The sequence below is a fragment of the Neoarius graeffei genome, chromosome 25, assembly GCF_027579695.1.
Source record: "Neoarius graeffei isolate fNeoGra1 chromosome 25, fNeoGra1.pri, whole genome shotgun sequence".
Classification (NCBI taxonomy): Eukaryota; Metazoa; Chordata; class Actinopteri; order Siluriformes; family Ariidae; genus Neoarius; species Neoarius graeffei.
In genome coordinates this window covers 44,971,492-44,986,389 of record NC_083593.1, presented here as the reverse complement: position 1 = coordinate 44,986,389, position 14,898 = coordinate 44,971,492, and the positions used below count along the sequence as shown (strand labels likewise).

The 14,898-nt window shown below is 41.8% G+C and overlaps 1 protein-coding gene across 1 annotated transcript; it reads left to right on the top strand.

Moving 5' to 3' along the window:
- Positions 1 to 471: 471 nt before the first annotated feature.
- ier3ip1 (immediate early response 3 interacting protein 1) lies at positions 472 to 8,843 on the top strand. The gene is made up of 3 exons (XM_060909501.1): positions 472 to 577; positions 7,973 to 8,074; positions 8,170 to 8,843. The coding sequence occupies exons 1-3, from the start codon at positions 487 to 489 to the stop codon at positions 8,223 to 8,225; spliced, it is 249 nt and encodes an 82-aa protein (XP_060765484.1). The 5' UTR covers positions 472 to 486; the 3' UTR covers positions 8,226 to 8,843.
- The last annotated feature ends 6,055 nt before the right edge of the window (positions 8,844 to 14,898 follow it).

The window sequence follows — 14,898 nt, the reverse complement described above, 5'->3', positions numbered from 1 at the left end:
TCAGCTGGGATAGGCTCCAGCTTGCCTGCGACCCTGTAGAACAGGATAAAGCGGCTAGAGATAATGAGACGAGATGAGATATTCAGGACAAAAAAATTTCAAACTACCTGCATGTAGGAAATTTTGCATCTTCATTATTATTCCTAATCAGAAGGATATTGTGGAAGAATTTCACAAAACGTTGATTACTGTTAGATTTATATAGGTTTTATCATTAAAATGGTATATTTGTAAAAGTGCATAGTAGCTATTTTGATGTTATTATTACATATGCATATTTAATTAGATGGGAAAAAACGAACAAACAAAAAACAGTGCTTTTATATATAAAATGATTTGCTTGTATATAGTGCATGAGCCGGCCTGTCCACTCCACATGGTGATTTGGTATTCACGCATGCGCACGCACGCAGTGTTACTACGTACCTGCGTAATGACGTATTACGCGTGCGTGCAACGTCATTACGTTAGAGGAGAAGTGCCAACATGGCGTTTACTTTGTACTCCCTGATTCAGGCGGCGATTTTATTTACGAATGCCATTGCTGTGTTGCACGAAGAAAGATTTCTCAGTAAAAGTAAGTCATTATTTGTTTGTGTGTTTATGTTCTGAGTGTTTATTTATTTTGATAAGAGCTGCTGAGACCAGCCATCAGCTGTTTAGTGTATAATGTTTTGTCCCACTACAGGACTGATTTAATATACCTTTATATTTATATAAAATTATCTGACATAATTATTATTTGGGTCTCATGCTGTTGTTTAATGCCTCTTCAGTAGTCAGCAGTACCGTATGTTGTTTATCCAAATGGCCTCTATGTTGTAATGTTATTTAAATGGCAATTTATTATTATTATTATTATTATTATTATTATTATAACAAGTTCAGAGGTGTTTTCATATTCAAAAGATATGTCTTAATCACAGCCATCATTTTCTGCTGGAAATATTTTATCTCAGTGTTTAGGTGATCCACTTGTTTATTTTTTCGGTCAGTTTAACACTGAGAGAATCAAAGTGATATACACATGGTGAGGAATAAAAAGATCACTTGATTGATCACTATTTACTTCCCTCCATCTTTCACTGTTCCTCTTATCTTCACACGCCTACCACCAGAATAATCCCTAAGCAAGGAAAAGGTGTTTATCCATCTGTCATCTGTAGCCGCTTATCCTGTCCTACAGGGTCGCAGGCAAGCTGGAGCCTAGGCGGGGTACACCCTGGACAAGTCGCCCGGTCATCGCAGGGCTGACACAGAGATACAAACAACCATTCACACCTACGGTCAATTTAGGTGGGGTTTACATTAGACCGTATCAGCGGATCATCAGATTAACATTTTTAAAACGATTAGCATGCACACAGCAACGCCAATACACGATTCGCGTGCACACAGCAACGCCAATACACGGATACGCTCGGCTCCGCAGGCATCCTGCGCTCCAAATCACTCCGCCCTGAACAGCGAGTGCCCTCTGGAGGGTGCGCACTCCGGCCCTGCGCAGCTCACAGAGCACGCGAGTGAAGCGCACGAGCAGTGATTTGGGACTGAGCCGCTGTGTGTGTGATCTCAGTGCATATCACTTACTACTTGCAAGTGGAAGGATGGCAAGCCTAAAGACAATCATAACTACACAATGGGCAGTATTTGCATCAGTATTTGCAGTATTTTCATACTTTTATACTCTTTAATGAAAGGTGATACAAGGCGGAAGTCCGCGCCGTTTTTCAGCAGTCGCGTCACATGACCAACGCCAGCGAATCAGGAAGGTGGCTGTCACAGTGACGTTGTCCAATGACGACGCCAGCTAGAGCTCAGCACAGCGTATCCGCATATCTCAATGTTTACACAGCACCGGACCAGACACAATCTGGATTGAATACGTGGACCCTGGCGGATTCCCGTTTCCCGGCGTTTCCAGGCGTTTCAATGTAAACGGACAGTGCATCCGCGAAGAAAACGAGACAGATACGGTCTAATGTAAACTTGACCTTAGAGTCACCAGTTAACCTAACCTGCATGTCTTTGGACTGTGGGGGAAACCGGAGCACCCGGAAGAAACCCATGCAAACTCTGCACAGAAAGGCAAGGCCCTTGTCGGCTGCTGGGCTCTTGCTGTGAGGCAACAGTGCTAACCACTACACCACCGTGCCGCCCTGACAAGGTGTTTAGTGTGTTTATTTCCATGAATGTTTTTTCCACTGATATTGTCATGGAAGTAAGATTTGATGTGGGTTTTTTTTTTAATTGTATTTGAAAGTGCTATTTGTTACAGCAATGTCTTATAGGCCAAAGGTGGGGCATTAGACCTCATGCTTTTTTGTTTGTTTGTTTGTTTGTTTGTTTTTAAAAAATTATATGATACAAAGGTTAGAGATGCAGCTTTGTGACCAAAAGGTTGCTGGTTTAATTCCCTGGACCAGCAGGAATGGCTGAAGTGCCCTTGAGTAAGGCACCTAACTGCCAACTGCTGCCCATTGCTGTTGGTATGTCAGGGTCCTGTTGTACGTCAGTCTGGATAAGAGCGTCTGCTAAATGCCTGTAATATATTGTATAAAGAATGCTTAACAGTGTAATAGAACAAACAAACACATGATTATAGATTAACTGGCATCAAATCTGATAATAAAAGTACAACGGTTTTTCAATGAGACGTCAGTGATTGCCGTAGCTCACTCTGGCCCCGTCTAGTCCAGAAGGAACGATCTAAAGTGGGCCACTTTGTGCAATAAATGTTGCAAGCTATATATATATATATATATATATATATATATATATATATATATATATATATATATATATATATATATATAAACGATATACACCCTAGGAATACCGACCTATTTGCCAGAAAGAATCCAAAACAGCAAGGAATTGACAGAAGTGGTGAATTTTTTTTTTAACTGCTCATTAAGGCTTAATTAGTCCATAACTTCAGTAATAATTGTAATTAAGCAAATCTGGGTAGAAGTTATATGCACCCTAGGTACCCCTACCTTCATGCCAGAAAGAATCAAAATCGGTGAAGAAATGAGAGAGAAAAAGCGATTTTTGTGAAATGTGGACGATGCCAGACTGACGATGGACAACCCACGATGGCATAAACTCATCACCTGTCAGCCGGATGAGCTAACAAGTCAATTATTATTTTTAAGAATAGGAGAGTCTGTTCCCCACAGGGGTGGTGCAATAATCCCCCAGTAGAAGAGTCCAACTTTCAATTTCTATTTCATTTCTCTGATTTACAGTTATCACCCATTCCCACAGGCTCCTGCAGTAATGTCTGACATGCTGGGGATAAATTCCATGCATTTTCAATGTAGTGGGGTCAAATACCTCACAGGGCCGAATGCCTCCACCCGCCCTTTTCCCTAAATTCAAAGAGGGATATATTTTAGGACAGAGGGTCTGTGAAGCATAAGCAAAGGATCTTCGGTTGTTTTGATTTTAATTACAGCACTGGAAATCTCACTGAGTTTAAAAAAAAAAAAAAAGTGAACTTGGATCTAATGTGTTGTCAGTGGGAAAAACAAGTCTACGGATGTTGATTAGTTTAGAAATTCTGTGGCTGCAAATAATTGGAAATCTAAACGAATTTATAAACATATGTCAGTCCACCAGATTTTCGTCCCAGATGCTCAGATTATGGATTTTGAGTTATATCTGCACTACCAAGCCTGCGTATGCAGGAGATTAGATTAGATTCGATTCACTTTATTCATCCCACATCGGGGAAATTCACGTGTTGCAGTAGCAAGAAATTGTCAAACAGATAACAAATAAAAATTAGACAAGCGAAGGATTAAATACAGAGGGCTATTTGCATTATCTACCGTGAAAAAGTATAGAAAAATTGCCTTATTGAGAGGCTCGGAAAAATTGCACATTACAGGTAGACTCTGTGTGTGTGTGTGTGTGTGTATATATATATATATATCTCAATATCAGGGGCGATTTCTCAGAGACAACAAGGGAAGCCGAGCTTCCCCTAAAATTCTCTCCCCAAACTGCGGCATCTATGACGTTGAATTCTCATTAAAACAATAACTTGCATAACATAATATATGCTCAAGATTGTATTTACATTCATAACTATCCTGTAACTTATTTGAGTGATGTCTGACAAACTTGCAGTTCGCTACGAGAATCACCTTTGCTGCCAGGCTGTAACCAGCGTTGCCAGATACTGCTGACGTTTTCCAGCTAAAATATGTTCAAAACCCGCCAAAATGCACTTAAAACCGCCCAATCTGGCAACATTGGCTGTAACAATGGGCTCTATGCGCTGGCAGCCGGGTATCCATTGCAGTCTACGAGACGGCTCTGAACAGCCAATTTCGGCTAGTTGTTATTGGTTAAAATCGACAAAATTGTCACTTCCAGGGAAGCCGGGCTTCTCTGGGACTAACGAGACAGTGGGAGGGGCAAGAAGCCGGGCTGATGAAGGATTATTGGAGGTAGTGTTTGAAAGACATGAGGAGGGCGGGCTCTGTACTTCGGTGTCGGCGAGGAACACGGTAAGCGCATGATCAGTCCCTAGCGGATGTCGAGAAAGTGTAGTCGTGTGCCAAAGTGCTGTCTGAATTTCTTTTCATATAAACGTTTCTTCTCATTGATGTCTCTGTACATTACTCTGTAAATAAATGTAAATATTACTCGTTGTGCTCCGTTAACTTTCATCCATTCTATCAGTTTGATCATTCGTGAATTCACTCGTTTATTTCATTTGTAGTTCAATCTGGTTGTAGGCTAGCTTGAGCCTTATTGGGATCTGCAGTGCTAGCTGCTAACAGAAATTGGTGAAGTCTCTGGAAAGCACAACCAGCTGGTATGACAGGGTCACAGACCATTTTCTGGAAAAGGAGCGGAGGGCAGAATTTGTGTATAAATAGTGTTCATGTTCATGAATCTGAAGTGTGTATATTGTTCAGTAATGTTAAGAGAATGGTGGGCTCTGTGTTATAGGTTATACCTGGGTATAATATTCAAGGTTCTGTGTGTTGCATAGCCTACCTGGTTATGAATTTCCAGACTGTGTTGCAGAAGATGTTCAAGGATGTGTTGCACAGCTGGGTGTTGTGTTAAAGACTCTGTGTTGCATATCAGGGTATGATGTTCAAGACTCTTCGTTGAATAGCCAGTGATTTTTGGATGTTTGATATTTTTGATTAAGGATATGAGGCACTAGCCTGGCAAGCCAGACTATAACATGAAATGTACAAGCAAAAATACTTTCTGCCACTAGGTAGGGTTGTCTAGTTCACTATGCTAATGGGTCACACCTTTCTATGCTTTGATATCCGGCCTACAGGTTTTACGATGAATGCGTAAAATGGGCTTCCCCTGTTTTAAAAACCAGCAGCCGCCACTGATTATTTATATATGTATGTATGTATGTATGTATGCATAAAAATAGTTTTAATACAAACCAAAGTGAAATTGGACCGAGGGAAGTGACTGTAAATCTGACCTGAAATCATGTGTACGCAACCCAAAATGGTCCATTTTCCAGGCACTGACTACAGATGATACAGAACCTTGTGAATCCATCAGGAGACAATCTCGACTGTAGACGATTGGCATATTTCCCAGATTTGTTGAGCAGCAGACCTTCCAAGCAGCATTTTGGGGTCAAGAAAACACCTGGTGAACTATTAGCACCGCCAAGCCGATGTTGCACGAAAACTGCACTCACGTTATCGACGCGTTGTCACTCCAAATCAAAATATCATTCACTGATTTTTTTTATGGCAGAAGGAAGCTCTATACTTGTCTCGGTCGTGGATGATAAAAGTGGTACATGTATCCCGTAGGGGCGCTGTTGAGGTGATTATTTGTTGATAGTTACTGGATCAGCCAGCGAAAACAGTGCAAAATATCGCGTGCTTTTCAACGCCGTTTCTACGCATTCTGTAAACGGAGCATCTGGTCCAAAAATCACATTAAGGTAAACAAAGGGAATGGACAAGTGCAGAGAATGTGTCTTATGATGTACAGAATTATTTTTGTTGTAAGGTTTATTGTACAAATTGGAGTGGGGAAAGGGGGGGATGAGTGTTCAAATAAAAAGTTCATGTGTACTGTGGTGGACTTATTTCATTGAGAAAATGGGAAAAATTGGGCTAGTTTCAGGATGTAGTTGAAAATTTGCACAGACTTGGCAACCCTGCATGGAAACAAAATTTTGAGTTCCTCTGTTTCAGAATAGTCTGGTGTAAGCAAAATGTTAAGCCATGTTTCCAGACACTAGATTTTTGGATCCCGATTGCGTATACAGTGGTGCTTGAAAGTTTGTGAACCCTTTAGAATTTTCTATATTTCTGCATAAATATGACCTAAAACATCATCAGATTTTCACACAAGTCCTAAAAGTAGATAAAGAGAACCCAGTTAAACAAATGAGACAAAAATATTATACTTGGTCATTTATTTATTGAGGAAAATGATCCAATATTATATACCTGTGAGTGGCAAAAGTATGTGAACCTTTGCTTTCAGTAGCTGGTGTGACCCCCTTGTGCAGCAATAACTGCAACTAAACTTTTGCGGTAACTGTTGATCAGTCCTGCACACCGGCTTGGAGGAATTTTAGCCCATTCCCCCATACAGAACAGCTTCAACTCTGGGATGTTGGTGGGTTTCCTCACATGAACTGCTCACTTCAGGTCCTTCCACAACATTTCCATCGGATTAAGGTCAGGACTTTGACTTGGCCATTCCAAAACATTAACTTTATTCTTCTTTAACCATTCTTTAGGAGAGCAACTTGTGTGCTTAGGGTCGTTGTCTTGCTGCATGACCCACCTTCTCTTGAGATTCAGGTCATGGACAGATGTCCTGACATTTTCCTTTAGAATTCGCTGGTATAATTCAGAATTCATTGTTCCATCAATGATGGCAAGCCGTCCTGGCCCAGATGCAGCAAAACAGGCCCAAACCATGACACTACCACCACCATGTTTCACAGATGGGATAAGGTTCTTATGCTGGAATGCAGTGTTTTCCTTTCTCCAAACATAACGCTTCTCATTTAAACCAAAAAGTTCTATTTTGGTCTCATCCGTCCACAAAATTTTTCCAATAGCCTTCTGGCTTGTCCATGTGATCTTTAGCAAACTGCAGACGAGCAGCAATGTTCTTTTTGGAGAGCAGTGGCTTTCTCCTTGCAACCCTGCCATGCACACCATTATTGTTGTTCAGTGTTCTCCTGATGGTGGACTCACAAATATTAACATTAGCCAATGTGAGAGAGGCCTTCAGTTGCTTAGAAGTTACCCTGGGGTCCTTTGTGACCTCGCCAACTATTACACGCCTTGCTCTTGGAATGATCTTTGTTGGTCCACCACTCCTAGGGAGGGTAACAATGGTCTTGAATCTCCTCCATTTGTACACAATCTGTCTGACTGTGGATTGGTGGAGTCCAAACTCTTTAGAGATGGTTTTGTAACCTTTTCCAGCCTGATGAACATCAACAACGCTTTTTCTGAGGTCCTCAGAAATCTCCTTTGTTCGTGCCATGATACACTTCCACAAACATGTGTTGTGAAGCTCAGACTTTGATCGATCCCTGTTCTTGAAATAAAACAGGGTGCCCACTCACACCTGATTGTCATCCCATTGATTGAAAACACCTGACTCTAATTTCACCTTCAAGTTAACTGCTAATCCTAGAGGTTCACATACTTTTGCCACTCACAGATATGTAATATTGGATCATTTTCCTCAATAAATAAATGACCAAGTATAATATTTTTTGTCTCATTTGTTTAACTGGGTTCTCTTTATCTACTTTTAAGACTTGTGTGAAAATCTGATGATGTTTTAGGTCATATTTATTCAGAAATATAGAAAATTCTAAAGGGTTCACAAACTTTCAAGCACCACTGTAGGTCCACATCCTGGTTCTGTTTTCTGTTTAAGGAAAAAAAAAAGTCTGAAACCTTACAGACGAGTGTATCTTTATTTGCAGTCGGCTGGGGGGCGGATCAAGGCATCGGCGGCTTTGGAGACGAACCAGGAATCAAAGCTCAACTTCTAAACCTTATCCGATCTGTCAGGACGGTCATGAGAGGTGAGCCTTCTAACGTTCTCTGAAAAAATCATAGCTGAGACCGAATCGTTTTCTTCATGTTGAGTTTTAATACCTTTCTTTCTTTCTGTCCACAGTGCCTTTGATAATAGTAAATGCAGTGAGCATGGTGTTATTATTGCTGTTTGGATGAACGCTGACTCGGTATGGCTCGTGGACTAACTGGTGAAAGAAAATGGACTTTTTTTGTTGTTGTTTCTTTTTGTACATGCAATGTAATTGTCTCCCCGTTGTTTCCTGATCAGACGGGATTCGAGTGGCTATTCCAAAGTTTTATATGTCTGGATATCAGTATATCCTGCTGTTTTGTTTTTGTATAATGTTGCTCAGTAGAGCTTTCAAGAGAGCTCACGTCACTCTTAGTCTTGTTTACATGATTCATTCTTAATATCCAAGCTCTCGTTATAACCGGTGATGCCCTTGGCACTCGTACAGCCATATCGTTAACTTCAAACCCGTCTGTGTAGACCTTATTAATGTCATGTCAACAATTCAGACTTTAAAATCAGACGCATTTAACATTGAGACTGAAATAAACGGTGAAGGGAGCAAGTTGTGGTTCGTGTCCTGTAACTAAATGAACAGTCTGATCTTGTAAACAGTGTCCGTGATGAAGTGCTCTTGCTCAGTTTCATGCAAAAATTTTATAGTAAAGACTGACTGACTGTTTTTGATGATTGATGCTTCGGTAACCGACGACCTCAGTGAGCTAGTCGATGCTTGTCAGATTTTAATAAAGAGATTCTTTTCATGTGTTTGATTTTTGTGTGATTATCCCATATCATTATAGTTGATCAGTTACAATTGTTGATGCTTTATGCCGCGATTCGACTACACAAAATTCCAGCTTTGGACCCAAAATGAACATCAGGAACGACTAACAGGCCTTGTAGTGTGATATAATCGAAGAAGAGCGATGGCGTGTCTGCATTGCCCCACAACATCCCAATGAAAAGTCAAGCATGTGAGAATTTTTGATTTCTTTCACCTCGTTAGACGTCTCCATGTTCCTTGACTTTTTCCTTTTTTGGCAGCGATAGACAATTTCTTGGCCCTCAGACTTCTAGTGTTGCCAATCTCCTGACTAAAGGCCCGGTCCCGCAATACTGATAACTATTAATAAATCAACCAGTCCCCTTGCAGTTTATGTAGTTTGTGCTCACACCAGACCGATAACAATCCCAATAGAGATCTTGCAGTCATGTGACCGGAAAGTACACAGCCGCCATCTTGTCGGTAAAAAACACAGCTGAATACTGCTGCACTCGTGTACAAAATGGATCAATTTCAACCGACGGACTACACGGCTCATTTTTCTAATGAACAGATAACTAGATATGTCTAAAATAAACGATCTACAGATTAGTGACCCTTATGGCTTACCGGCCAGAGTTTTCACGACCGTGTCAGTGGATGTTGAACTGCCAGAGGTGGAATACCCAGACGTGTATAATTACCTCATCAACTTTCCCTCGCTGTTCAGTGGTGAAGCACTGCGTGCTTATAAATCTCTGGACAGTTATCTTTACAGAAATTCAGGATTTGTCAGCGACTCAGATGTGGCATCTTGTAAACAAGAAAATAATCCTCATTGGACGGGTAAGTCACTTAAGTATTGAGTATAGCACTGACCAGCCGATTATAGAATAGAATAAGGTAATTCCCGCTGTAATTCCAAATCGTCCGTCTTGTTTACCATGGATCTGGCGTTGGAGAGGTAGAGGCTTGGCAGTGGAGATTTGAGTGGCTGTTTTCTGAGCTTAGTCAACAGGCCGGCTCTGCCTGCAGCCTCGCTTTTGCTTCCGCTCCCGGCGCCGCCTCCTTCGCTTTGCTTCCGATAACAATCCACGGAGACCCCGCTGGTCTCGCTATCTCGTCCGGAATGTTGTGCATGCGATGGAAATCGCTACAAACCGTCATTTTCTGCTGGAAACCAATGTCCAGTAAGTCCATACCGTTGTAGTGGATATTGAAGTCCGGTACAGACGAACAACACGCAAAAATACACACAAAAAACATAAAAAATGTGCACAGGTAGGGAGAGCTTGTAGCCGCAGCCGTTGTAGTAGAATTGTATATAGTAGGATTTTCTAGAAGAAAAAGTAGAAGTAGAACCAGAAGTAGAAGGCGGAAAATGGCATTTGACCGACAAGATGGCGTCTGTCACAATCTGGATCGGCTGTGACGTCACATGCAAGTGCTCCATAGCCCAGGCCTGGGTTTATCAGTGAGATTGCTTCTGGAGCCATTTTTCCAGGCCTGGACCTGATCCAATAAAACATCTGACCAATCAGGTAATTGTTTGCATGTGACGTCGTCTGAGCACGTGCTATTTTCCCCGGGCATCTTTGTTGCATCATGAAGTCATGGGAAATTAAAAAAATATATATATAATACAAAACTTGGCTCTTTTATTCAGAGATATGATTTTCCATGAAATATCAATAGTAAATTAATAAACGTATAAATGCAGGTGAGATATTTTAATTATGTACATCAGCAGTCTAAACATTTGTTTTAGACTGCTTAATTTTTTTTTATCCCTGATGCATCATCCATATGAAATCAGGAACCAATCTGTAATATACTGAAACGTCCGTGACCAATCCGTAAATTATTAGCATCTGTGATGCATCCGTATTAAAATCTGTAACCACTCTGTATTTTGTATCTTTTTTTTTCCATTATATTTCCGTAGTCCGTGACCTATCCGTATTATATCAACCACCGGAGTATGTGCATGGGTTGTGTTGAAGCCCAAGCTGTACAGTACGACCCGGAATAATGTGCTACTACTTGGAAAAAACTTCCATGACTATTCCTAAGTTGCATGCATTTATTTCCCTGAGTGCACCAAGTGATATTATAGTTGTGGTGTTTCTGCTCCAGACTGAAACTGAACTCAGGCAGAGGTATAGTCATAGTTGTAGGTATAGGTGTTGTATTATACTTCGTAGGATCTTTTTTTATAGTTATTTTGTCAAGCACTTTAGAGTGCTACATATAAATGCACTTTATAAATAAAGATAATTCATGATACAAATTTATGACCATTTGAATCGATGAAAGAATGAATCATGATTATTAATCAGGTACATAATCTTAAGGCCCGGTCCCACTGCACTTACGGATGCAAAGAGGATGTAAAACGTAAAAAAATCTTTGCCATCCGTTGGAAAACGCTATGCATCCGTTGTGTACTCATTGCATACGTGCTTCATACGCTCTATCCATCGAGCATCCGTCCACTGTGATTTCATCCGCGCAAAAAGTTTTGAGCTGCACAAAACTTTTAGAACGGATGAACTTTCCGCCGTGTACGATGTAAATCCGCGACATATACGAGCAACAAACGTTCTATGTCCGTTATCATCCGTTAAATGTCTGCTGTATCCTCTCTGCATCCTCTGGGCATCCTCGCAACTCACATCCGCTGCAGCTGAAAACGGAAAGAGGGAGGAAAGATAAGGTACATGAAACGTCTATTCATCGTTAGTAGCACGGAAATAGAAAGGATGTAAGCGTATGCATCTCGTATATAAAGTATTCAAAACGGACAAAGCGTTTATATCTGGGATGTATCTCGTATATTGAGGATGTCTGGAGTATGTCTAGAGTATGTAGAAGGACAACTAGCGGACAATCGGTCTGCATCCAATATACATCCGCGCAACATGCCCTTTGTTTCCGTTAGGCGTACGTGATGCATCCCCTTAATCCGCTATGCATCCGCTCTTTCTGCTATGCGTCCGCTTCTCAGTTATCACCGGTAACCCCTTCGGAGCTGTCATCCACTTCCATCCGCTAGGCTTCCTATGAACATGCGTTTAACATCCCTGCTATATACTACCCACGTCCGTTCTTTTCTGTTCTGTTTTCGCAAATTTTCGCCAATTTTGTCCATTTCTGGAGCGGATGAAAACGGATAGAGCCACCCCCGAAATTTTGCTCGTCCGCTGTGTCCTTTTTGCATACGTTTTGTGTCCATTGGCCAGTGGGACCGGGCCTTTAGTTTTTCCTAGCTGTAATTGTGTTGTTTAGACAGCTGGAATATATATGTGACTTCACCCTCGGCTGAAGTAACGCAGCTCTAATGCCATGAAAACATCTCGTCTCATCATCTCTAGTCACTTTATCCTGTTCTACAGGGTCGCAGGCAAGCTGGAGCCTATCCCAGCTGACTGCAGGCGAAAGGCGGGGTACACCCTGGACAAGTCGCCAGGTCATCACAGGGCTGACACATAGACACAGACAACCATTCACACTCACATTCACACCTACGGTCACCAGTTAACCTAACCTGCATGTCTTTGGACTGTGGGGGAACCCACGCGGACACGGGGAGAACATGCAAACTCCGCACAGAAAGGCCCTCGTCAGCCATGGGGCTCGAACCCGGACCTTCTTGCTGTGAGGCGACAGTGCTAACCACTACACCACCGTGCCACCCGCCGTAGAAATATGCAAAAAAAAAAAAAGGATCTAAAATGGGAAAGAAGTGTTATGATTGTACAAACAGACTTAAGAAATCACAGTGCTCTTTTTGTAGACTGCTGAAAGCTTATAAAAAAAAGAGAGAAGAAAAATGAGGTAATGTTTATACACGTTTATGACGAAAAAGTATTATTAACTTCTCATTTTGAATAAAAGGAATAATTGAGTTCATAGGCTATTATATTTTACTCAAGTTTAAAAACCAAAAATATGGTTGGTTATTAAGAAAATTAAACTTTTTTATTTAATTAAAGGAATATTTAAAGTGATAAATAGGAACTGATCATTACTGATATAAAAAAAAGCTGAAATTGAATTATTTATTTTTTCTTTCAAAGTCAAGTTTATTTGTATAGCGCTTTTAACAATAGACATTGTCGCAAAGCAGCTTTACAGAATTTGAACGACTTAAAACATGAGCTAATTTTATCCCTAATCTATCCCCAATGAGCAAGCCTGTGGCGACGGTGGCAAGGAAAAACTCCCTCAGACAACATGAGGAAGAAACCTCGAGAGGAACCAGACTCAAAAGGGAACACATCCTCATTTGGGCAACAACAGACAGCCTGACTATAACATTAACAGTTTTAACATGAAGCCAGTTTCGTTGATGTTATAAACTCTTCATTAATGGAAACTTGAGTGCAAAACTGTTCATGACAACTGCAGTCCTAAAGTTAGCAAGTCAACTGTAGTCCTCAGTAATGCCTCGGTCACAACCGGCCGTACGTGCTCCTACGGCCGGTCTACATGCAAAAAACGCAAAGAAACGCATGGAGGGCGCATGTGTGACGTGCTGATTTTCGAGCCGTAGACTGGCCGCAGAGATTCTTTGTCATGTCAAACAAACTCTACGGGCGCTTACGTTTTTTTCAGGTTGCATGACAAACTTACGGCCTCGCGTGTCTTCCGTACGGCCGACGTGCGTCTTTCGTACGATTTGCTGGTGTCAGGTTTGGGCAAAATGTCAAATTTTTTTCAGACGTCGCACTTGCGGACTCCGCATGTGTGTCATGCGCCCCACATACGTAATTAGTGCGGCCAACGCACGTTCAGATATTTCGTACGTCATCCATGCGTGTCAAGTAAGTCGGCCGTGCATTGGCGAGAGGGCGTCAATCGCACGAAAACTCGGGTATATAAAGCTGCAGGAGTGCCTACGGCCATTTGTACACGTAGGCTTTGATTGAGAGAAAACCCAATTTCATTTAATTTCATTTCATTGCATTGCTTCAATATGCCGAAGGCAAAAGGGAAGAGGAGGATAGAAAAGGTGTCGGAGACGGAGGAGAGAGAGAGAGAGAGAGACAGCAGCAGAGAGGGAGGAGAGAGAGAGGACAAGGAGCAGTGAGGAGGAGGATGAAGACCATGACAGTGGCCAGCAGGCCAGGAGTTTGAGACGAAGTCTTTGCGGAGGGATTGCCATTTTCACAGTGAGAAACCAAAGTATGCCGAAATATATATATATCCCTCTCCAATCGCCACGGTGCGACAAACGAACGCCGTTGGTACGCACAACGTACAGATCGTGCGCAGTTCTTGCAACCTTCATACGAAGCCTGCATGGAACGCACGGTCAGTACGATTAGTGCACATTTGAAGGTGTGTTGGCTGTACGAATGAAGCGACAGCCGTACGTCCGAGCAGCCTCAGATTTCGTGCGTGGTACGCATGTTCGACTTCCGGGCTGTACGTTGGGTGCGCGGTGATCTTACTCCTTCATGGTCACCACAACTACGTTCTCCACGAACAAAAAAAAAAAAAAACCGCAGCGATTTGGGAAACGCCAAAAATCACACGGCCAAAAAATCGTACGTCCGGTTGTGACCGAGGCTTAAGGCCTGCTTCTCTTTTGAGGTCAGCAAGAGACTTGTAGCTGCTATTTGTATATCTGTGCTGGACTATGGGGCGGTTGTATATACGCACGCCTCTTCACAGTGTCTACACATGCTGGATACCGTCTATTATGGAGCATTGAGATTTATCACAAATCTCAAGGCTCTCTTACACCATTGCTCTTTGTATGAGCGGGTGGGTTGGTTGGTCGGCCTTGTCTGCCCTGAGACGTTGGCATATTTTTATTTATAAGGCAGTTCTTGGACTTTTTCCTTTCACTGCTTTCACTGAACACTTTTAAAGGGATTTTAAATGACTTGGATACAGCTACATCTGGTTGTAGATGTTTAAAATTTTTTTTTTATACCCCCACTCTAAAGGGGGAGGGGGATATACTGGTTTACCTCCGTCCGTCCGAAACACCCTTTTTCTCAGCAACCACAAATCCTAGCTACTTGGTACCAAACTTCAGCCTG